At 38.6% G+C, this 24663-nt stretch overlaps 1 protein-coding gene across 1 annotated transcript in view; it reads left to right on the forward strand.

The window, feature by feature from the left end:
• Positions 1–12042: 12042 nt before the first annotated feature.
• SV2C (synaptic vesicle glycoprotein 2C) overlaps positions 12043–24663 on the forward strand; it is a 78410-nt gene continuing 65789 nt past the window's right edge. The window contains exon 1 of the mRNA XM_018070487.2: positions 12043–12739. Coding sequence (XP_017925976.1) covers positions 12160–12739 — 580 coding nt within the window. The 5' untranslated portion in view covers positions 12043–12159. The remainder of the gene's footprint in view (positions 12740–24663) is intronic.

A 24663-nucleotide genomic window follows, 5' to 3' on the forward strand; every position in this document is an offset into this window, starting at 1 on the left:
TTTGGAGAGAGATCATAAACTTTTAATTATTTCAGAATGAAAAATAAAGTAAAACTATATAAGGTTTTTAAGTTCAATCCCTATTTAAACTTGGAGGAATTTTTTTTTTTTTTTGCTATTTATAAATCTATTTTGAAAACACTGAAAATATGTTTTGCCTAGGTATCTGTTATCTGCATATTACCAGGCTGTTTTTCTTACCGCGCTCTATGGATGCTCTTTCTGTCATTTTTGATTATAGTTGAGTTCCTATATTGATGAATTTCCATGTCACAGACTCTGAAAGTCATTGTTATTTCTTATGTGCAAGTATACTTCTTATCAACTTTGTTATGGTCTTATTCTCTGTAATGATCTGTACCTAACACAACTTTTACTTCTGTAGTTATGCAGCTTTCTATTTTTAGTTCAGATTTTTCTGAGTTGTTTTACTCTCAGATGTAGTAATTTTATGGAAAAATACAGTTCAAAGGACAGTATGTTGAAATTACGGAATACTAATTTAAAGACATATTTTGATGCCTGCCTATGTCAAGATGGGCAAGTGACCTAACTGTAGAAACCACCTCTCTTCTACAGTCCACTGAGGTGTCCCTTACTCTCCCTCTAGTTTTCCAGTCTTGATTCTAAACCTTTTTTGTTATTCTGTGAAAGATATATTTGTACACTGACATATCCATCACTTCATGCTTAATTTTCATTTATAAAAAAAAGAGCTCTTCATTTAATGTAGGAGAATGGATTAATTTTTTTTAATGTGTTAGAATGATAGAGTAATTTGGGTGGAGAAGGACCTCCGGAGGTCATCTAGTCTCAGACCTGGACTTAAGTAGCTCAGAGTCTTGTCTAGTTGTGTTTTGAATACCTCCCAGGCTGGGATCCCCAGGGCTCATCTCTGTAGCCATGCAGGTCTGGAGCCTTACCGTGAAGAATTTCTTCCTTGGAACTGGTGGGAATTTCCCTTGCTGCAGCTTGCAGCTGTTTCCTCTTTTCCTTTTGTTCCTTACCTCTGGAAAAGGGCCTGTCCCCATTTATAAGCACTCATTAGTTGACTGGCATTGGTTCTTTTGGACATGGGGGAAGCTTCTGGAAGCTTCTCACAGAAGTCACCCCTGTAGCTGTTCTGTTACCAAAACCTTTCCATACAAACCCAATACACCCACCAAGAACAAGTATTTATTTTTTGTCTGAACTTGTGATTTTTTTCTGCCCAGAGTTAGTTGTTGCTAATGATTTATTACTAAACACTAAGTATAGCTGATTCCAGCGGACCATATGACATCATGCTCATTATAAAAAGTAGGGGGAAGAAGGAGGAATGGGGAAGATGTTTGAAGTGATGACATTTGTCTTCCCCAGTGTCACGGTTTGAGATAGCCCCAAAATCCAATTCCCTAGCTCCATTCCCCCTCCCACATCTCAACCTAATGTGAGATGGGTTTTTCCAGACAAAACACACCAGACTCAAAGTGGGGGAAAGGGAATATATTACAATGACTGCACAAATAAATACCATATCACATTACATTATACACATGATCACAAACTATCTCTACCATGACATATGTATTTACAGTGGATCAGATCTCTTCTCTCCTCCAAATAAAAGTCCAGGAGGGAAAGAAGGACAGATCCCTTCCAGTCTCTTAAGCAGCAGCATCTTCTGAGGCAGCAGTCTGTCTTCTTCACATGCATGCAGCAACTGTAGCTGGCTTTCTGCCAGCACTCACGAGGGAGGTATTCAAGCCTCTCTCGGCCCCATCGCCTCCAACCGAGGGGTCTTCCGTGGGCTTCGTAACCCCAGACAAGGTCGTATCACCACGTCATATCACGAAGACACAGGGGGGTCTTCGTGACGGTCTGGTATCTCCAGGAGACTCAGCTCCTTGCAGGGCCTCTGTGCCCTGTCTCTCAGGCTGCCACCGTGGCAGCAGTGCAAGGGGGGGGGGAGCCAAGGTCAACTCCCCCCGCATTCCTCTGGCCGTCCCAGTCCAGGCTCCGGGACGCTCTGAGCTTCTTAGCTCCTCTCTCACTCCGGTGCTGCATGTCTAAAACTCTTCTCCTTAATAGGAGTCCATCTCCCTCTTCTCCAAGAGGGTCTCAAAGGAGTTTTGGGGGGCTGGTACAGTCTTACCCCCAGAACTCTGTCTCTCAGGCTGCTGGCTCTCTTTTTCCCGGCTCTCCTTCCAGGAGTCCTTCTCTGCGGTGCTGCATGTTGCTTCTGCTGCTCCTGCAGTTCAGGTCTTATCTCTGGCTCTCTGCCACCGTTTCTCTGGTCAGTGCCGGCTGCTGCTCTGTGCCCATGGAGAAAACATCTCCTGGCATAACTACAGGCACCTAGCCCAGCTTTATGCTGTTCCAGGTCCCTGCAGCCCCCCAGCCAGGGGCTGGGAGGCCCCAGAGGGCCCAAGGGGCTCAGAGCCCCTTCCTCGTGGCTCTACAACATGGCCACCTCTCCAACAACAACCAAAAAACAACTCATCTCTTCCGGTGAGATTGTGGAATGTTGACATTTTTGCAGGAGCGCCCATTGGCTAGAACTCCAAAACTTCCAGGGGTTTCCACCCCTTGGGGTCTACCACTTTTCTTAGCCTCTGGGGGAAAACAAGATTCAAACCATAACACCCAGTAACTGTTACATGCGATGGGGCCCTGTTTGCCTGGGGATGGCTGAAGACCTGCCTGCCCATGGGAAGCAGTGAATTAATTCCTTGTTTTGCTTTGCTTTTGTGCATGGGTTTTGCTTTCCCTATTAAACTCTGTTTATCTCAACCTACAAGTTTTCTGGCTTTTACCCTACTGATTCTCTCCCTGATCCTGCCGGTAGGGGAGTGAGCAAGTGGCTGTGTGGTGCTTGGTTACTGGCTGGGGTTAAACCACACTGATGTAGTAGGGGGAACAAGCAGGAGTGTGCAGTCACAGGGCTTTGATCTTATTGCAATTGCAGAGACATGGTGGGACAGCTCATGTGACTGGCACATTGTCAGGAAGGGCTACATGCTGCTTAGGAAAGACAGACCAAGGGGGCACAGTGGTTGTCCTCTAAATGCTTGGAATGTATTGAACTCTGGGAGGAGTGGCTGATACCCCAGAGGGCTGTGCAGCCCTTCAGAAGGACCTCAACAGATTGGAGAGATGGGCAGACAGGAACTGTCTGAAATTCAACACGGGCAAATGGAGTCCTGCAGCCAGGAAAAAATAACTCCAGGCACAAGTACAATTTGTGAGCTGAGATGAAGGAAAGGAGCTCTGCAGAGAATGACCTGGGGGTCCTGGTGGGCAACAAACTGTCCATGAGCCACTAGTGCGCCCTTGTGGCCAGGAAGGCCAGTGGTATCCTGGGGTGCGTTAAGAAGAGCATTGCCAACAGGTCGAAAGCGATGGTCCTGCCACTCTGTTCAGCCTTGGTGAGGCCTCATCTGGAGTGTTGTGTCCAGTTCTGGGCTCCTCATGACAAGAGAGACACGGAGCTCCTGGAGCGAGTTCAGCAGAGGGCTACAAAGGGGATTAAGGGACTGGAACATTTACTGATGGAACTGGGCCTCTTTAGCCTGGAGATGACTGAGAGGGGATCTCATAAATATATATCAGTATCTGAAGACTCAGTGCTAGGAGGATGGAGCCAGGCTCCTCTCAGTGGTGCTGAGCAATAGGACAAGAGGCAAGGGTCAGAAACCGATGCACAGAAAGTGCCACCTGAATATGAAGAAGAACTTTTTTACTGTGCAGGTGACCATACATTGGAACGGATTTCCCAGAGAGGTTGTGGAGTCTCCCTCAGTGGAGATATTCAAGAACCACCTGAATGCAATCCTATGTCACGTTCTCTAGGATGACCCTGCTTGAACTGGAAGGTTTGACCAGATGCCCCACTGTGGTCCCTTCCAACCTTAACCATTACATGATTCTGTGATTTCATTACATTCCTAAAATATTAATTATATATGCATATTAAAAGAGTTATACATAGCTTTGACTATATACCTTTTTTTTTTTTTTAAGCTAGAATCACTGGTGTATTTCATGTTTTCCACTCAGGCTCATTTAATTTTAATATTCTCCTGGAATTATTCCACTTTTTGCCTTACTTTTTAGGTCAAATTGATGAATGCTCAGTTTCTTCTCAGATTTCCATAACCGAAACAGTCCCTCACCAGAAAAGCTTACTAAGTCATTCTTGCTCTTAGTATTTATCTATTTTCACAACATATTTTGATAAGGATTTTGGCTGAAGTTCAATGGGAAAATGGGCTTTCACTCACAAAAATCACTGGATATAGTTCATCACTGTTTGCTCAAGAGAGGCAGTCTTTCACTGAAGGAGAAGCAGGTCCACATGAGTGCTTGGGATTCTTATATCTACCATCAGTCTGCTGTCAAGCTTGTGAAACAAAACAATAAAATTGAAGTAGCAAGTTCAGCAGTTGCCATACTGAAAAGGTAGGAAACCAAAACATTTAGGAAATGAGAACTATGGAATTCTAAAAAAGGATTTATTTTTTCCAACTTTTCACATCCAGTTACAAACAATAAAAAGTAACAGATGTTAAAGAAAAAATAGTATCTGCTTTGAGTGAATAGCAAAGTGTCTGGAAGGCAGCATGGATTAAAAAAACTAGGATCTTGAAGTACCTTTCAACATTGTGCCAAGAAATCACTGCTTTCTTACCAAGGTTTATTGACTGCAACAGCTGATCCCCCATGAGGAGGCCACTGTAAACCAGCATCAGAGAAAGATGGAATTGGCAGAGCTGAGAAGAGTCTTGGGATTTTCATTCTGCAGGTGTGGGGATGATGTACCCCAGAAGAAAGCCAGCAGAAAGGGAATCTGATTCTTCTCAGAAAGTTTTTCCCAGTGGGATCTGAGACTGTAACCCTGTATTTCCTCCTAAAATGTAGAGAACACTTGCCCTTTTTATTTCAGGAAGAAAAGAAAGATGCTTAATTCCAGCTCATAATACAGCTTGCTCTGTAAGATGTCCTTCAACCTTACCGAGTTCTCCAAAGCTCCAGCGCTATTCTGTGGCATCTGTCAGTCTAGTATTTGTACAGTAGCTGTTTCATAGTACCTTCACAGAAATGGCTGCTTCAGTGGTTGAGGCTTGTCCTACTGCGTTTGCAGACTTTATTCCTTGGAGACTTTCTACAATGCCTTGTTTTTCTAACTTTTCTTCCAGGGTAGGACTCCTTGGCCATTTTTCTTAGAACTTCACTTCAGTCTAACTTCAGTTAAAAAGCATTTTTTTGTATGCCTATCCCCTGGTTTTTATCTGTCTTCTTCATTGGGAGGGGAATTATTTTTCTGCCTACTTTTGACCTTGAGCCATTCATGACAGCTGATGGGCCTTTACTTTCAGAGAAGACTCTTATCTGCTTTCTGTACAGCAGCAAACCTGACCATGGCAGATACAAGACAGAAATTGTTGTGGGGTGTGGCTTTGATGGTGGGGGTTTTTTTGTTTGCCAGTATTGTGCAATGAAAACTTGCTTGTGCAACTGCTTTGTGCTATTCCCTCATTACATGCAGAATGATTGTTTTCACTGTGATTCTGACAACTGAAAAGTACAAAACATATTGGAAACACGTATCCTAAATTCCCTAAAGGGAATTTTCCAGAGAAGTAGATATGAGAAGAGGCATAGCTCTTGGCTCGAGAGGGAAATACAATTTTCTTTTACTGAGGCAGCCTTAAAAGTGCAGAGATATATTTAAATATGTTTGGTTAAAAATAAAGTTTTAAAAATAACGAAATTTCAACTTTTCTAAGATTTGTGTAGTCACTGTTGGTGGTGTGGGTACAGTCTGAAATCTCATTAACTTTTACTGAATAGACATAGTTTATGTCATCCAGTCTGGATGAAATTTCTCCTTGCTTGATTCTTGTCAATACTTATTGAATAAGCTGATGCATTTCAGTAACCACCAGTCAACACAAATTCTGAAAATGCTCATTTAAGGGGTCCACAGGAAGTATGGTAGAATATTCAAAGTGCAAATTAAAACCACAATATTGGAGGAACATTCCAATCAGCCTTCCTTGTCTTTAATGAGAATGAATTTTTTAGTATTTGCAAGGTAAAAACAACATGTAGAAACTTCAAGAAGTTAGATAGTGAGGAGACATATTGCAAAACTGACAAAAGCAATCAAAACTCTAGTATTTACATACAATAAGGCAAAATAAGTAACAAGCATTGGATTAAAAAAAAAACAAAACCAACTCAATAATACTTATTTTCTTTGAATGTGCTGCTCTCTGTTATTAGTTTACTCTGTGAAAGACAGCAAGAAATTTCAAAGTATGTCCTGTGTTTTGTTCAGTCGCCTTTTCCTAGAAAAATAAGCTTTTATTAAAAAAAAAAAATGAAGGAAAGGATCACTCTTCTGTAGAGTCTTTACAGTTTTGCTGCTATAATTTAATTAGTTGATATGGCTATTTCAGTTTTGTAACATTATCTAGCCTTAGTGTTAGGGGTGCATTGAGCTGAGTCTAATTCTAAGGAATTAGATGATATAACAACCCGAGAGTAGATAACGTCTTCCCTTGCTGCCAGTAATAAAGCTATTTTGTAGGTCAAAAGAAAATGTGAAGAAAGCTTAACAGGAGAGGGTGAACCATAGATGAATCTTCAGTCCAGACTGTGACCTTAGGTGCAACTGTGGATCAGAGGGGTTTAGAAGACTGAGTGTATCTGGATGACAATCAGCTGAATTAGACATGTCTATGTAACTGTTAGAAGGATGGTGGTCCTCATAAAACTTACGAGCATTGTGGCACCCTTCTTCAGGATATTCTTTGAAAGATATTTCGAGCATAGAAGTAATGTAAGGTAGGACTAATATAGTGGAAGTAAAAAGCGAGAATATCCCACCTCCTAACTTTGTACCTACAATTTTCTACTCTGGCTCCCTCAGAGAATTAATTTTTACAATATTATTGAATTTTTATAACAGGCCATTCAGCTAAGATTTCCTGATTTTCACTGGACAGAATTTATAGTTTTTGTCCTACATATGCATTTGGTCTGACTTCACTGTAGTATTAGATTTTTGGTTTGTACTATCTTAAGCAGAGCCTTTGCAGATCCTGGTTTCATGCTTATATATCCAGCTCTAAGTGAGGAAGAATTAGGTCTGCAATCAAAAGCACTGTGAGAAAAGAATTAGGAGAAATATTTGCGGTTGCTGGTACTTTAAGGCTCTAAGAGTCAGTTAGAGTTAGTATTTTTTGTTAACAGCTGATGTCTACGTATATTTTGCTTTCAGGTAAATACACAATTTTTTTCTGATGAAGGTTATCCTATTTCAAGTAAAAACAAGCTAAAAACAATTCCTCCTGTTTTATTCTAATTAGATAAATCAGTTAGATATTTTGAGAGGAATGGGGCAGGTAGAGCAGAAACGCAGAAAGTTATCTTTGCTGGTTTAATGAGGAAGGAAAGTAATAAATTGGGAAGAGTATGATTGTGGTATACTATGAAACCCTGGTCTCTTCTGAGCTCAGGATCTTTGATGTGTACTATAATAATGAATTCCCATGCTCATCTTTTGTACATGTTTTGTGGTTGCAGTGAGGATGCAGTGACAAATGCTGGTACAGGACAAGTGATGAGAATGCTGTCCAAATGAGGAGAGAGTTGAGGACTGCTACTGCTGGTGGCACAGCAGCCTTGCAGTAACTTACACAGCTTTGACAACTGCAACCTGAGCTAAAAGCATTGCAGCCTGGGTGTGTGACTCTCAACGTGAGAGAAAGAAAATTTGCTTAAAATATAGAAACTTGTATTTTAATCTGTTAACATTACCCAAAATTAATCTCATTCACACCAGCTTTGGTGACAGCTCTTATGTATTTTAAAAAAAAAGTGAATACCTCTACAAAAAAATACACTTTATTGAGGAATCTACTCTTTATTGAGTCATACTGAAGCAAGTACTAACCTGCAAAAATCAAAGAATGCCTCTTCTGGAACAGCTTTGTGCATGAAGAGATTGGGGGGGAGGTTTGCAGGTATACCAGTAAGTTCAAGAGTGGGTTGTAACTCTGTCTATATAATTCAGGTCTGCCGTCACTTGTAGGATTACATCCTTTATGTTCTTTGGACTGTACCACGTAAACATTGTTGGAGAAATTTAGTAATTTTTTCTATATCACAGTATGTATGGTATGTTTCTATTGTTTTATTTTTCTTCATCTCTTTACCTCTTTTTTTTTTTTTTTTTTTTTTTTTTTTTACTGAGAGGATTTTCAAGACAATAGCATTTTCTGGTTTTGAGTTAACACAGTTCAGGTGCCTATATTTAACCTGGGTTATAAAATCGTTTGACACGTCAAGGCAGTATAATTTGAAGTCGTTATGATCTAATCAAGGATTATACCCTCACATGATGACTAATTCGGAGCAACTGATAAACTCAGAAAACAAAAAACATCTGTATCCATGATAGTTGATAATAAAAAATGACAATAGAAAACCAGAAATTAAACCAGAATAAAAATGCCAAGAAAAACCTGCATTGGAACTTTGTATCAATGTGCAAAATGTGCATCAACTTTGATTAGAAAAGAATTTTACTATTTTTTTTCTTTGAAAATCAATTACAGATTCAAAAGAAAAGCAGGAAAGATGCTATACTAAGTCCCCAACAGTATGTGAAGGGCTCTATATGCATATAGTTAATATCACTGGTAGTGCTCAGTGAGTCCTCTTACAGCAGTGATGTAAGCCTTGGTGGGAATGAGTTTTCTGAAACATCATAGATGTATATCTTCGTGGGATCTCACTGATTTAGTTTGTAATGTCCAACCCTTATTTCAGATATATCACAATATATATGAAATGCTATATATACTGAAATTTGTGCAAGTAATAGAATTGAAAAGAATAAATATCAGAGCAAAAGAACAATTTGGTTTTAGGATTTTTTTTTTGGTGTATGCATATATGAGTGTTTGGAAAAACATGTTTTGTGGGTATTTCTTGAAGTAGTATTTCCATTTCAGGTTGAATCACTGCTTTCCTGGGATTTTTTTTTTTTTAATTAAAAGAATTGAATAGGAATGTGGTGTTTAGTTTAGTGAAAGCCAGCAAACATGTATAAGGAGACAGTTGGTACAAACGAGTATATGTCTAGGCTATCATCTGTGCTTTTGCTGCTTTATGCTACTCAGGTAGTCATTAATCCTCACTCTTTCAGACTTTGCAGTTACTTACTTGTAGTCAATCAGTTCAACATAATTAAAAGGGTGGGGAGCTATCATGCATGGGTGGTAAATTATTCCACTTTGTAGTTATCACCTTAAGGCAGGGATTTCAGTTCGTTGAGAGAGTAAAGCTGTTTAAAAGAACAGTGTTCAGATTAGGTATTCTGCTTGGAAACTTCGGCATGATAAAGAGAAATTTCTGATTTCTGCCCTGACATAAATTTTCCTTGGTCTATGTGCAGGTTTTTTGCTGGCAGAGCTATGCTTTTAATGAGTTTGAACAGGTGTAGTTGCTTGTTGACATACCTGGTCTATCATAAGCTATGATGTAAATTCAGTTACTTTTGCAAATTTGTGTTTTTAGGCTGAACTGCTGAACTCATGAGGTAGGTGTTCTACAGAAGAGCGAAGTGTGGTTATACCAGCACTGGCATTTAGACTTCTTGTTCATTGGGTATTACTAAATTCCTACTGTCTTCCATATATATATATATATATATCTATGTGTATCTATATATACACACACCCTGCAGTAATAGGAAATTTGACAAATAAAAATCCTTAAAGGAAGACTGAACTCACTGGGAAAACAAAACAAACAACTCCCCCCCCCGCCAAACATCAGTCTAAGAATTAGAGGAATTCAGAGGTCAGGTTAAATAGGTTGTGTGGACACTGTAAAATAATCTAAAAGTATCAAAATCTGGGAACACACTGTAATCATTAACCCTCAGAAAAGTGCCTGTTAGAAGTTCTTTAAGTTCTTGAAAGTGTTTGCAGAAGGCTTCAGCAAACCTAATGATTGTTTTGATGCAATGCATGTTCATTAACATCTAGTAGGTACTGCAGATGCATATAGGTAAGGATAAGATACCTAATTCAGTACAAAAATTGCACCTTGAAAACTGAAAAGCTGTAATTAGAGAAACTGCCTTAGCATAAAAGTTTCACCAGGATGACCTACTTAGAAGGATCATCATGTATCTAAAATCAGGCTACAGTTTGCAGTCATAAATATTACATCATGTCTTTCTTTAAGGCTGCATTTCTCTTCCAGTGAATGCTTCAGTTCACATTAAAAGTTGAATATTGCCATCACGTCTGATTTCTCTGAGAAATATTCAAAGTGTATGAAATTAATCTAGAGGAAGAGACTAAAAATAAAGACATTTTCCACCATAGGTGAACTTCTATTTTTAAAAAGCTGGGAAATACCTTTCAGCTTCTAATATTATGTCTGTGTGATTTTAAGTTTCGTTTTCTTCTATCAGAAGTACATCATGCCATTAGTTTTTCTAATGCAGTCTATAACTCTTCCTATTCCTCAAAACAGTATCAGTCTTAAAACTGATATCTGGAATATACTTCTGGAGACAGTGTCTACAACACAATGAATAAAGGACAGCTTCTTAAAGCATTACCCTTGTCTTCTCCCATGGAGTTCAGAGTGCAGCTCACACTACTTTAGAAAGGGAAATAGGATTTGCTTCAGAAATTTCCAGCCACTTTTACTACTGCATTGTGTCTCAGCCTCCTTAGCTGTATTAATGCAGTTTTTCTGAGGTAATGCTGGAAAATAGATCATTAAAATGATCATGGTTAAAAATAACCTTTTCCCCAAGATGGAAGGAGACATTGTTTTCTTAGGAGCACTGCTACAGAAATTTTAGCCTGCTTTCTCTGAGAGGGGAGGCTTCTGCAATCTATTGCAGTGCCCAGATTCACACACATACACAAACACACACACACAGAGCCTTAACTTTAGACACAAGTAATGATGCAGTTTTCTAATTGATTTTAGCTCTTCTAACTACTGTTGCCAAAGAAGGATCCTGCATTTCTTCCTTCCCTTTGGCTGCATGCTGCTGCCATTTCTTTCTCCTGCCCCTAATGATAGTGCAGGTGTGTGATGAGCAAATTGCCTTACAGATATGCCTGAAAACTGCACAGAGAAGAAGGGAATGGTTAGTCTTCAGTCTAATAAGCAAACTGCTCTTGACTCATTCTGTCTGCATTTGTGACCTTGGGGCTGCACAAGATAGGAAGGTGCAGCAGGGGAGCAGGGAGGGGAACTGGGGCAAAATATCTTGGTGCTTTCATGCAGATAGATTAGCAGGAACTCATGCTGGACTTACCCACTCTGGGATGAATTAGCTGGTGACATACAGTTGTTCCAGTCTGCCTCTACTGTCACTATGGACAGGGAAGAAAGGAATGCGTCTGTCCACAGTTTAGGTACTGGAAATCTTTAAAGTGTGAAAGTGCCACCACTTTTGTCCATACAGCTCCCTGCACTGAATTTTTTAGGGTGGGACTTCGTATTGCTAAGACTCTGTGTGAATGCAATGGTCAAATCCAGTCAGCTTTGAGACACTGGTGCAGATGTGAGGAATATTAGCTTCCTATAGGATTTGTATTAAGCAGCAGGCTGGACAGAGGACAGATATTTTATGGTCAGTCATTGAGAGAAAAGTTAGTATTTGTAGCCCTTTCTTACAAAACAGGGAGTTCACATGGGGAAGGACACTAAAGATAGAGTCAATATGATGTGTGGTGCATGGAATTGATTGGTTTCTTTCAGAATAAAACCTGGTATCCAAGACTAGAGGGTAATAAATTGAATTCTGAAAACCATAGAGAGATTAAATTTATCTTCAGCATATTTTCCTTGTAACCTGGGGTATTTGTGTCTCTGAAGAAAACACAGGTTTGTATATTGAAAAACCCTGTACTTTGGTGTCCAGTGTTTAAATGAAGATTCGTATGGTACTGTATCACTGTGAAGAAACACCTAAAAAGGAGTAAACTTTTTTCTCTTATATTTTGCAGGTTGAATATTACAGCTTCACATGTACTTGGGCTTTTTCTACTGATGTCCAACACAAAATAGATATTCCAAAAAGTATTCAGCCGGTACCTCTGTGACATAACAACAGTCTTTCTTTGATACAAGATGGAGGACACATACAAAGATAGGACTTCACTAGTGAAAGGAGCCAAAGATATTGCCAAAGAGGTGAAGAGACAAGCAGTTAAAAAAGTAAATAAAGCTGTTGACAAAGCCCAGGATGGTTACACACAGAGGTCCTACAATCGATTCCAGGATGAGGAAGATGACGATGATTACTATGTCCAAGGAGGAAATTATGGTGTAGAAGCTAATGATGATGAAGGATCAAGTGAAGCAACTGAAGGACATGATGAAGATGATGAAATTTATGAAGGGGAGTATCAGGGAATCCCCAGCATGGGGCAGGAAAAGGATGACGTGGTGGCCTTAGGTCAACCTATGCATGATGAATATAAGGATCGCCATGAACTGGAAACAGAGAGAAAAGCTGATGAAGAAGAGCTAGCACAGCAATATGAATTAATAATACAAGAATGTGGCCATGGTCGTTTCCAGTGGGCCCTCTTCTTTGTGTTGGGAATGGCCCTGATGGCTGATGGGGTGGAAGTTTTCGTAGTTGGATTTGTGTTGCCAAGTGCAGAAACAGATATGTGTATACCGAATTCTGGATCAGGATGGCTTGGTAAGTAAAGTCTTTTTGCTATTACAAGAGTTGATTACAGTAAACCTAAATATGTATTTGTCAACACCAATGCTTATATAAAAACATGTTTGTATTGAATATAAATAAGAAATCCACAAAGTGCAGTAACATTAACTAACATTAATTATGGATTCAGTGAAGATTATAATTTCATTTTTTAGATGGTTGTTTTCTTATTCAGTCAGTAAATAAATCACCGAAGAGGAAGTCTGCACAGTAACGCTTAAGAGGAGAAGGACACAGTTTGTTCTCATTTACAAGACAAAAAAAACCCAAAACACAAAACCAGCCCAAGGTGGAGTACTACAGTTCTGCTGGATTTATACAAGCGTGATAAAGAGCAGATAATACAACTGTCCAGCAACATTGTCATACTGTATGGGAACTTTCCCCTTGTGAGGTGGAATGCAATGTGGAAAACAAGAATTCCAGAGAAAATGCTGTATAGTACAGCCTTTCCCTCTTTTTGTCTTTAGTCCTTTTATACCAATGACTGTTCTCTAGGCATCCAAAAAGAAAAATGTTTACTTTGGGACAAATGACCAAAGGTGAGCCTGGGCTATGCCTTTTGTGTTCATTTTGTTGATGGGGATGGGCTGTGTCTCATCCTCTTGCCTATTCCGTCCTGTGGTGTGGCAAACAGGCAGGCTGAGCCAGCCTTGTGTGACTTGCTGAGAGCAGCAGTGCTGCAAGCAGATCCGTGCTTGCCCTTCCTGGTCATGACTGGGCACAATAGGTTAAAGAAGGCTCTCATGGGGCATGGCAGTGGAGAAAAGGTGTAGAAATGGTTCCACAAGGAAGAGGGGAGGGACATGCTTTTTATAATATGATTTTTTTATTCATTCCTTGGCGGTTGAGGACAACTCTACTCATCAATTTTTATAGTTTTTGCAATTTTTATATTGCTTGAACAAAAATTATTGATCTCAATTCCATTTTTTGATTACTTGTAAAGTTGTTTGTTTTACCATTTTCTCAAGACCCTCTGAACAAATGGTATGGTCAAAGTTTTCTTTATTCTCCAAGATGATAACAATATAAGGGTAACCACCAAATCGGTCTCCAATTAATTTGTATTACATTGTATTTCTAAAATATAGTGTTTTATTTAAACAGCTGCAGTAAGCATTACAGAGGTGTCTGGAATTAGGAATGGGGAGTATTGTCCCCACAGTAGCAGAGGCAATGGGAATTCACATCCACCTGTTGAGGTCTGACCCATGTCAAGAAGACTGTTGAGAATTTCCCTGTCACTAGACCCTTCATGATGCTGACTTGAGATATATTGGAATGACTCTGTCAATGTTTAACTAAAATTCAGTACAGAAGCTGTTAAATATCTCATAGTTATAAATATGCGTGTGTGTATGTATGTATATACATGATGATTGTTGACAAAATTAACAGCTATGGAAAGCTTAGGTGTACAAGCAATGTATTTTCATACCTAAAGTATAGAAATTGTAGTGTATCTTTTTTTTGTAATAATATAACGCTAGCCTCTGTGTTGTGGTGTTAACAAACAAATGTATGGCCAGTCTTCGCGAACAAAGATTTTGGGAAAGGTCATTACCCTTCGAGCCTGCGCAGTGGATTTTTTAGATGAGACACAGTGTGCGCTGAACTGAGCCCACCCTTTAATCCTGAGGTTCATCTGCCGGAGCCGAGTGAGCTTGGACAGTGGCAGCGAGGTCCTCAGGACGTAGGTTTGTTTAGAGTGACCTTCTCTTAGATGGATGGCCTTACAGGGCTGACGAGCTCCATCTACCCGGGGGAGTTCCCTGACCGGGAATCGAACCCGGGCCGCGGCGGTGAGAGTGCTGCATCCTAACCACTAGACCACCAGGGGGCCCCTTAACAAACAAATAATTCTGTGCTAAAAGATTAACATACAAAAGCAGGAGATAACAGAGATAAGCAATTTCTGTCCCAGTGTGTGTTGAAGGCATTGCAACACATGGTCATTTTATCAGTAATTTCACCAAAAAAATATATTACTTTTCCATTGGTAATAGAAATATATCATTAACTGCAATTCGTCAGTACACTGACATACATGTTGCTTATAAAGAAAGTAGATACGCTGCTTGCAGACAGCATAATCTTAATTCCATTGATACAAAATATTCATTGTATCAGTGAATGCTTAGTGAAAGCATTCTTATATTGTCATAACTAGGCCCTCACAGCCATGCATTTTAATTATTTTGCTGTTGTGATTTCACATCATAATTACATCCTAACTGGGGTCTTCCAGATATACAGGAAGACCAGGCATAATTTTTTTTCATGATTATAATTCCATGATCCAGAGGGCTTAATGTTGTTAGAATACTAAAGTCATAGGACCAGTGCTAGGATTTATTAGGTAGAATTGTCACAAATACTAGAATTGTCACAAATACAAAATATCCGTTTTTCAGGCAATTTTCTAATCTGTTAAAATATACTAAGAAAGTGTTAATTTGTCTTTGAAACAGCATCATTGACTCCATTGTAAAAAATGGTTTCTCATATATCATGCCATGATAGTTTACTAGGGAACATGAGCTGACTAAAACCATGGGACAAAATTCACTGAGCCTCTTGGTTGCATTTTTTTATTTTTTAAAAATTTACTTGCACGACAACAGTTTCCTAGATTTCTTTCCTATTAACCCTTGTATGAACTTGAGGCCTCTGTTGATTATCACTAGCAGCATTTCAGAGCCTATAAAGTCACATGATGACTATGCTGATCAGAGTCATGAACTAGCTTCTGATTGGCTTTTAAGTTAAATAGTAAAATAATAGGGTTTCCATCTCCAAGAAGTTGCTTCACTAAAAATAGGGAAGCTGACTTGCTAAAATTCTCCAATATTATAGTGACATGTCACTAAGCATGAGGGAAAGGTGCAGTTCAACCTGGCTGTACTTGCCAACTCCTGCATGTGGGTGGATTCACACTGACCTCTTGGGTTCTGACATGACTCTACCTTCATGAGACAGGGTGTAGGCTCAGGTCTAAAGACGGCATTTCAACTCTTTTCCTGCTTACATCTTCTCTTTGCTTTTACATGCAGCTCAGAAGTGGACTGGTATTAGGTTAATTCTCTGGCCTCTGATTATACTTTTCTACATAACTTTTTCTCTATGTTTTTGCATTCAAATTGTTCTTAAGTTTTATTGTGGAGGTTTTTTTTTTCTATTCTGTAAAATTCAAATTATGGTCTTTACTTTCCTCAGCATCTCTGTATCTGAAATACTGAAATATTGTTTTCTCTAAGCTAGGCAAAGCTAGACCTTCCCAGCATATCTGTTCTGGATACCATACCACTTCCGAGCACCTTCTCACTGGTTCTCCCGTGGGACCTGTAAGTGTTCACTCTCATGTGTAAGATCCTTGGCAGCTGCACTGCTGTCACCATTGCTAGCAGTATATACAGGCTGACTCCTTCTTGACTGACCCATGATGACACTTTTCATAGCACCAGTTGGCACATTTTTCAGACAGATATCTCCATCTCTTTTTCATACCTTGTCAGAATCCTAGAATCATATAACAGTTGGAGTTGGAAGGAACCTCGTAAAAGTCATCTAGTCCAACCTCTTTGCAATAAACAGGGATGTCTTCAACTACGTCAGGTTGCTCAGACGCCCATCCACCTCAGTACTGAGAAATATCAGGATCCCAGGCTTAAGTTATAATCTTTAATTTTTTTTATTTTTTTTTCATTCATACCAACAAAACCTGACAACTGATTAGCCACTCATATTTGCTGATTGCCATCCTTTCCAGAGGCCAATTGTTCCTCAATGATTTCTGATAGTCTCTCTGATCTGTTTTGAATCCTTATATGATCCTCTGTATGAAGTTTAGCCTAAATGATCTCTTGAGGGTGAATAGTCTTCTATTTTGTTCTGTTTTGCTTACCATTGTGTGAAGCAATGTGTTTGCCAAGACTTTGATACAGTTTCACAGACGGGACAGTAACAAACCCAGAAATAATCTTTATATGTTAAAAATATTCTTAGCTGATGATTCATACTGGCAGTTTCTTCCATCTAAAAAAACTCAAGTATTGTGGTAAATCACTGGACTGATAATGCAGGTATTGTGAATAGGAATAGCAAGGAACAGCTTGCTTTGGAAGTCAGATTATTTTCTGAAAATGCACATTTAGTGTCTAATAATGCCTTGGTGTAAGGTTTTTTCCTGATATTATCTGGATTTAATATTCGAATTTTGTGTAATATTTGTAGAAAGAAGAGTATCAGAGGCATATCTAGGTCTTTTGGGCCAAAGTAGTTTTCAGTCTAGGACAACAGCCTCCAATTCTGCAATTCTGCATTGGGCAGCTGATGCAACACGCTTCTAAGCTCTGCTAAGGATACCAGATGGTCACTGAATTTTTCCCCTCCCTAGTTTAAAAAAGTACTGACTTGCCAGATCCTTTCTACTTAACTTGATTCTGGTTTTGCACTGATCGTTTTCAACAACTTTATACTCAACCAATACCTTCCTAGGAACTTATCAATGACAAATGCAAGGCCTTCACCTGGGATGGAATAACCCAAATCACTGGTACAGGCTAGACAGTGAACTGCTGGGCAGCAAGCAGCTCTGCAGAAGATCTAGGATTTTTGGTAGCAAGCAAGTTAACATGTAACAGCAGTACCTTGAAGCTGCATTGGCAAGGATGGCCACTAGGAAGAGAGGAGTGATTATTTTCCATTCTGAACACAGGGAGCCGAGATGTTGGATTTTCTGTCCTGTTGTGGAGGCACCTGAAAATAAGAGATTAACAAATTTGGGGGAAATTCAGTAGGGGCCCAGTAAGGTGATTAGAGGATTGGAATATATGGTGTGTAAGAAGAGGCAAAAGGACCTGGTGTTGTTTAGCTTGGAGGAAGGATGTCTAGGAGGGGAATCTGTCTGTACTATTTGGTGAAGTAATTGAGGGAAGCTACAATGAAGGTGTGCAAGAGGTCGGAATTTATACCAGGGATCATCTGGTATAATGAAGGAAGTTAACATTGTGGTGGTCAGCCACTGGGAGATGTTGCATAGAGAAGATGTGGGATATTCTGGAAATTTTCTAAAGAATACCTGAAGCAATGTAATCTTGTTCTGAAGGTAACCTTGCTTTTAGAAGAGGTCAGACTAGAGCTCTCCAAACGTCCCTCCCAGCCCAAGCTTTTCTGACTTCATAAACCAAAAAATAGCTGTCTGCAAATATATAACACTTCCACTATCCTATAACTAAAATGGATGCTGCAAATGTTACACCTGAGTAAACTTCTAAAGGAAAGGAATATTCTGAATTAATGGGTACACAGGCTTGCTGTTTCAAACACAAATTGGAGTCCAAATTCATTTAGGCAAAATCATATAACTGTTCTCTTCAATATCTTCAAAAATTACTTGGATACAGGACTGGGAGGAACACTAAGCAAGTTTGCAGACAATACAAAACTGGGAGGAGCTGTTGATTCCCTCAAAGGCAGGGAGGCCCTGCAGAGAGGGGATCTGGAGGCCTGGACTGGACAATCATCAACCATATGAAGTTCAAAAAGGGAAAGGGATGGATTCTGCCCCTGGGCCGGAGCAAGCTTGGATATATGTAAAACTGGGGAATGAAAGGCTGGAAAGCGGTGCTGCAGAAAGGGACTTGGGGGTCCTGGCTAATGGCAATATTATCAGTCAGCAGTGACCAAAACTGCCACAATATTCAAGGTGAGGCAGGCCCAGTGCAGAGCAGAGTGGGACAATCCCCTCTCTTGAGTGGCTCGTGATGCTTTCCCAGATGCCCCCAGGACACAGTTGACCCTCCTGGCTGCCACGGCACTGCTGATTCATATTCAACTTCCATATCCCTTTCCAAGAGGCTGTTCTCCAGCCTCTCATACCTTTTATTTAAGTTAAATAGTTACGTGCTTGTAGTTATCTTCAAATCTCTGTCTCAGAGATTAATTGTGTCTAAAATAGTTAAAAATCTTTGGGCTGCTATTTTGCTTATTATGAGTTATTTTATATCTCTGCCTATCCCTTCACAGATCAGCAGTTTTACCATTTATGTCACACAAATTTGTAGTCTTACAAAAATGGCAAAAAGAAGAAAATGCCTCCCAAAGGAAAAGCCTGAGGGCTATGTTGATTTCACACATTTAATTTGGCTGTCGCTTTCACTTTTTCCTCTCTGTATCAACTGCCTAGGGATCTCTGACTGACAATACATCACTTCTTAAATCAATATGTCAAATGGAGTTTTTTAACCAAACTGAATATTTAAAATATGATGGTGCACTCTTTTCCAAGTCTCTGTTTGGTTAGTTCTGCAGCACAGTTTAGTTATCATCCGCAAGCTTTTGCCTTTCTTGTGCGCTTGTAGCTCTGAATTTTGTATCTTGCATAAAATACTGAGCCATGAAACAAGACAATGCATAAGTTCCTTGTCAAGAAGAAGAAATATTTTCACAAAGAAAGTGTTAATGAACTACATTAAGACGTATAGCAAACATAATTTAATGGCTCTTCATCACAGCTGAATAAATTTCTTCCTATTTCTTGCCCACAGCGCCGAGGGTGTTGGGTGGGTGCAGAGAAGAGAGGAGTCACGGGCACATCGTCCCGGCAGGGAGGCGGGGAGGGAGACGGGCGGCGGTGCCCATCTGGCGCATGCCGCCACTCTCCGCGCGGTAATACGGAGTTACCGATAGAATAGATACATGAATACAACATGTGTAATTTTTTTAAATTCTTCATGCAAAACTTGTTTAGTGGCAGCTATAATGATGGTTAACAGTTTGTCCAGGATACTGTTATTTACTGACATTCATAGTAGAGTCTTTTTTTTCATTTATTCCTATCCATTTTTCAGTGCTTTGTCAGCCCTGTAGAGAATGGGAGGGCTTGATATGAGGGAAAATACAAGTGCCAGTTTTTGTAGTTTGACATGCTACAGAAGAACCTGACAGCAGCCTGGGAGGAGTTACTCATGGATTTGTTATGTGAGCAGAACTATGGGTGACTTAGGGGAGTTCTGGCCATTTTTTTTTTCATTAAAGAATCTCAGATATTACCCCCAGGCCAACTCTACTTACTAGTTACTCCACTTATTTACTGCTAGATGTGCACTTCCCTACTGCTAACTGGAAAATGTTGTTCATTGGCTCTGATAAAACTATGGCACATTTACCCAGCATCTATCAGTCTTTATTCCAGCTAATGGAAACAAAACCTAGTGGTTTTGATGACACATTACTTATATTAAGTTATTCTAGCATTTCTTAACAAGTAAGCTTTTCTCGTGATAAATATGTAATGGACAAAGTGTTTTCGAAGACTCACAGAAACCTGTTTAACAGACAGACTGATGTTTTGACTTCTTGAGAAGATTGTAGAAAGTCGGGAGAGTACTGTAATGTAGAAAAATCAAGCAAGTTGTGTAAAGTGATAGTGGCTGTACATCCATAGTATTAAAAAAGATCTGAATTCTCAACGATAAGTGAAGGTGGTCCATTTGCAAATTTCTTTATGTCATGCTATCTGGACTGAAATTGTTTGCTTTATACTGGTTAGCAGTGGAGAGTCTCATATGAATTCGAGGGAATATGGGTGAATATAACCTATGTGATGTGTAATTCTGTTGTGGCGTGTATTGCTTTTGTCTGGCATTTGTCAGACCTGCTCATTTTCACAGAGCACAAATATTTTCCTAATCCACTAGAGTTCAGGGAAATTTTCAAGGTTGGTTCTGAAGCTGCCACTAGCAAGTCTTGTTAAATGGATATCATAAACCGATAGATGTAGTCATCTAAACAAGTTTCCATCTAGACATTATAACAGCGCCTCTTGGTACTATTGTAAATGCATAATTAAAAAGCCTGTTTAGCTTCACCAGCACCTGCAGGTGTATTGGCACCACACAGAAGATTATTCTGATCTGTTATTCTTAATTCTGACATTGGATTGTTCTGTCTGTTTCACTGACTCTTAATGGGAAAGCAGAAACATGGGATCAGTAGCAATGGAAGTTTCCTTTTTCACCTGCATGCAGCTGTGTAATAGGTGAGGTAGACTAGGTATCTTATCAGGCGTGTTGGGAGATATGTGACTTTCATCACAACATGTGTGACTATCAGTTTTTGTAACCAGTTCCTAAATAAGTTAGGCCTAGTTCAGTGTCTCTTTCTGAAAGCAAGAGTTTTGGTTTGGGTTTGATTTTGTTTCTTTTATTTTTGTATGATTTTGTTCTGATTTGGGTTTTTTTTAGTATAATTTCTCTTCCCCTACCCTTTCACTTCACTGGAACAGTGGTAGTAACAGCCATTGTATGGATGAAACAAAATAAAAAAGAACCTATTTCCTCCCATTTACAAGGAAAGAACTTTAAACAGTATTGGAATATAGTTACACAAAAGAGAGTTAATGGCTGATTAAACACTGAAGAAATAGTCAACTGTTAGCTTTAATATTGAATAGAAACCTTCACTAGAAGCATAGTTTTATTAATTAGATCTTAATATCAAGTGCTTTGATTTGCTGAGTTGGAGGCATCTCTTATAAATTTAAATCTGTATATGTTGGGATTTTTGTTTCAATTCAACATTAATTAAAAGTTAGTGATATTCATGGGCTGGGCCTTGCTTTGAGTCAGAAGCAGGACTAATTGAATAAGAAATTAACATTCAGGCAATAAAACATGGCAAAAATGAACAGTTTTGATATGTAATGAGATGATTAATGTAGATGACTGCATGGGCATTTTAAAGCTTTAGTGAAATATATTTTTAGGCTTTGAAATTTAATTAATCCTAGCTCATTGCCCAGTGCTTTGCACTGTTCAATGATATGCAGCATTTATAATCATTCTGATTCTCAGGATTGCCATTGAAGTGCATTTCAAATTGCAGAGTTGCAGCAATTTCTGCCATGACAGGGTCAATTCAGAGATGGACAAAGTGTTCATTGAATTTAGCATCTAAATCTGAAAGCAGAAAAATCCAGAGGAACCTCTGCAGTTGCAATGGGATAAAATAGGAATTAGGGGGGTTAGGACAGCTTAACTAGGTGTGTTTTATCCAAAGGTTGCCTGTTAGGATTTTCTTGATGATGCCAGAGGGAATTGTTGGATCAAAGGAAAAGAGTGTGAAAATAGTGTCTTCAGCAGTAACACTTAGGGAATCTGTCAACAGCTTCATGTCATCACCTGGGATTACCTGAGTATATGTTAATATCTGTGCTCTATATATTGTGTATTGGTAACTACCACCTTGTAAACTATTGTTTGTATGGGAAGAAAAATACTGAAAATTGTCTAGTTTTTACAGTTCCATGCTATTAAATTTGAATGCTGATTGATTATTTCTGTTGTGATTATCATGGAAACCGTGCTTTAGTTTTTTTCTCTGTAATGCATTGTCGATTTATCTAACCAAGCAATAGCTGTATGAAATAGCAGAGTGCTGCTATCTGCTGAAATAATTACTATTAGTGTTCCATCTGTAAATTATTCCAATGAAGAAATGGAATAAATCTGATAATTTTTTTTTATTCTGTTTTGGAATAAATAAAAATGATGCTAGCTTCTGGTATTAGATGACACTTTTTTAAAAGACTAGTTATTGACATGATAACATTTTTAAAGCAGAAGTGATGATGACAATGTACTGCTGCCTTATCAGAAAATACAGCTGTGAAGAAAATTCCTCATCCTAGCAAGTAATCTATTACCTGTCACAATCTCTGCAGCTACTGAGCTTCTTCTATTAATTTATTAATTTATCTGATTAGGATATAAGGATAAGCAGAAGCAGTTATTCCTTTTGTTATCACAGTGTTTCAGTTAAAATAGTATCTAAAAAGTGTATGTTACCAATGAATGATATTCTGAAATCAGCACATCTGCTTGTGTAAATTTTAGATATACTGTAAGGTAAATGCCACCGGAAATGTAAGGAGAGTTAACAGCATATGGAAACTGAGAGCTAGAAAATATTATGTTTTTCAAAATTAACAGATAATGTAAAGGTCTAAGTATATAAAGCAGAATTAGTCTCATTAGCCCAAAGAGAGGAAACATGGTGGCAAAATGCCAATTTTTTTCCTGCTGGAGTTAAATTGAGCCTTACACCACAAACACCTCAGGTTGTAAATCTCACAACTGAGGTACAGGAAGCAAATTGAAATTAGGCATATGAGGCACATAAATTTAATACAAGCATACCAGAGGAAACAAAAAAAAATATCACTAATACTTGAATGAAATTTCTGTGAATGATTGTTGTGTGACCCATGTCAGTCCTGTGGACAGTATTTCTTTTTAGCACTGGAAAAGCTTTGATCAAACCTTTCCAGCCATAAGTTTTCCTCTCTGGAATTTCCTTCAGGGTGGACTCACACTGCAATAGACTCCTGATTTGGAACTATATGCAACTATATGTTTTTCTGTGAAAAAAAAAGAATAAGTGTTTTCTGGGCTTTTTTCTTTATTTCATGGAGAAGACAGAACTGGTCTCAATTCTTCTTTCCTTCCAAGAAAAAAAAATTTCTTGGTTTGTCTTTGACCTTTAGAAGAGCACAGCAAGGTGATGAGTTTGGGTAGCCATGCCATGAGACCATTTTTATTTTAGTCTCAATGTTAAATCAAAGTAAATAAATGGTAGGTATTTGTTCGTCTAAAATTTTTGTGGCCTAAAATCTTATATAGCCTAATTTTGTCTTGCATTAGGTGTTTTCTGCTTTCTAAATATGCTGGAAGACCCATTCACTTTATTTCAGTTGCTTTCCAACTATCTCCAAGGCTCTATACTGACTTCAACATCTAGTTCCCTTTTTGAGTTACGTTCTCTGGAAAATTTGGACTTGATTCTTTTGAAAAGGAAAAAATATGGAATAAGCCCCCAGTTTTGTATTCTTTTTAATTTCCATTAAATGTGTTGTTGTTTTTAAGGCTCTGTATTTGTTTTGTATTTGTGAGACTTCTCTTTAGAAGTATGGTACTTGGCTACCTCACAACAGTTTTTCTTTTACTAAGTCATCAAATTATACCTGTCACAATATTACAGACCTGTATTGTTTGAGTTACTTGTGCTGCAGATAATGTTTTTCTCATTAGCTTAAAGATTGTAAATAGGTTTGAATGAAGAACTCTTGAGTTACTTACTCCTTCCTTTTCCTGTCTATGCTGGCCAACTGAATATGATACTACTTTTGCTCAGCTTTGCTTTAAGTTCCATCTTCCTGATTTTCATGTTCCTCTATAGTAGTTCAACAGTATTGTTTGAGAACAGGATCATTTTGTTTGAACACCAGATAGAGTTAACTTGATTTTTATTTTTGTGGAGCTTCTAGGTTGGTATCCGACCTAGAATGAATGTCATCTGGTGTTTTGTAGGCATGTTTGAAATTGGTGCTTGGGTTTGATGGAGGTGTTTCTTGTTTGTTTGGGGTTTTTTTCCTGTTGATGGAGCAGAGGGGCTATTTCTTGTATTAGTTAAAATTGATTGATGTGAGCTATGAATTGTACAACATGTATTTTTTATAGCATTTACATCAGAGAATATCCCTGATTTGTTTTTAGTAAATACTAAAAACCCAGAATTATATAAATTCTGTAATGAATTAATATTTTAAAATATTTGTTTTGAATTGAAATGATATGTTTTGTTTTCTTGCCTTCATGAAAATGCTAATGTTTTAGTATTGCTCAACATGTTTCAGAAGAGGAGATTGTCTTTATTTTTCCGCTGATCTCATTGGAATGTGGTATTTTCCTTTGTGTGAATTCATATCTTTCTCTAACTATTACAGAGATAATGTTGTCATTTTTTTACTGACTGTGAAGGATATCCAGAATGTCTTGTGCACTAAGCAGCTAAAAAACTTTGCAAAAGAGAAATGATCTGTCATGTGGAGGCTT

The sequence above is a fragment of the Manacus vitellinus genome, unplaced genomic scaffold, assembly GCF_001715985.3.
Source record: "Manacus vitellinus isolate BGI_N305 unplaced genomic scaffold, ASM171598v3 scaffold_18_pilon, whole genome shotgun sequence".
NCBI classification, from domain to species: Eukaryota; Metazoa; Chordata; class Aves; order Passeriformes; family Pipridae; genus Manacus; species Manacus vitellinus.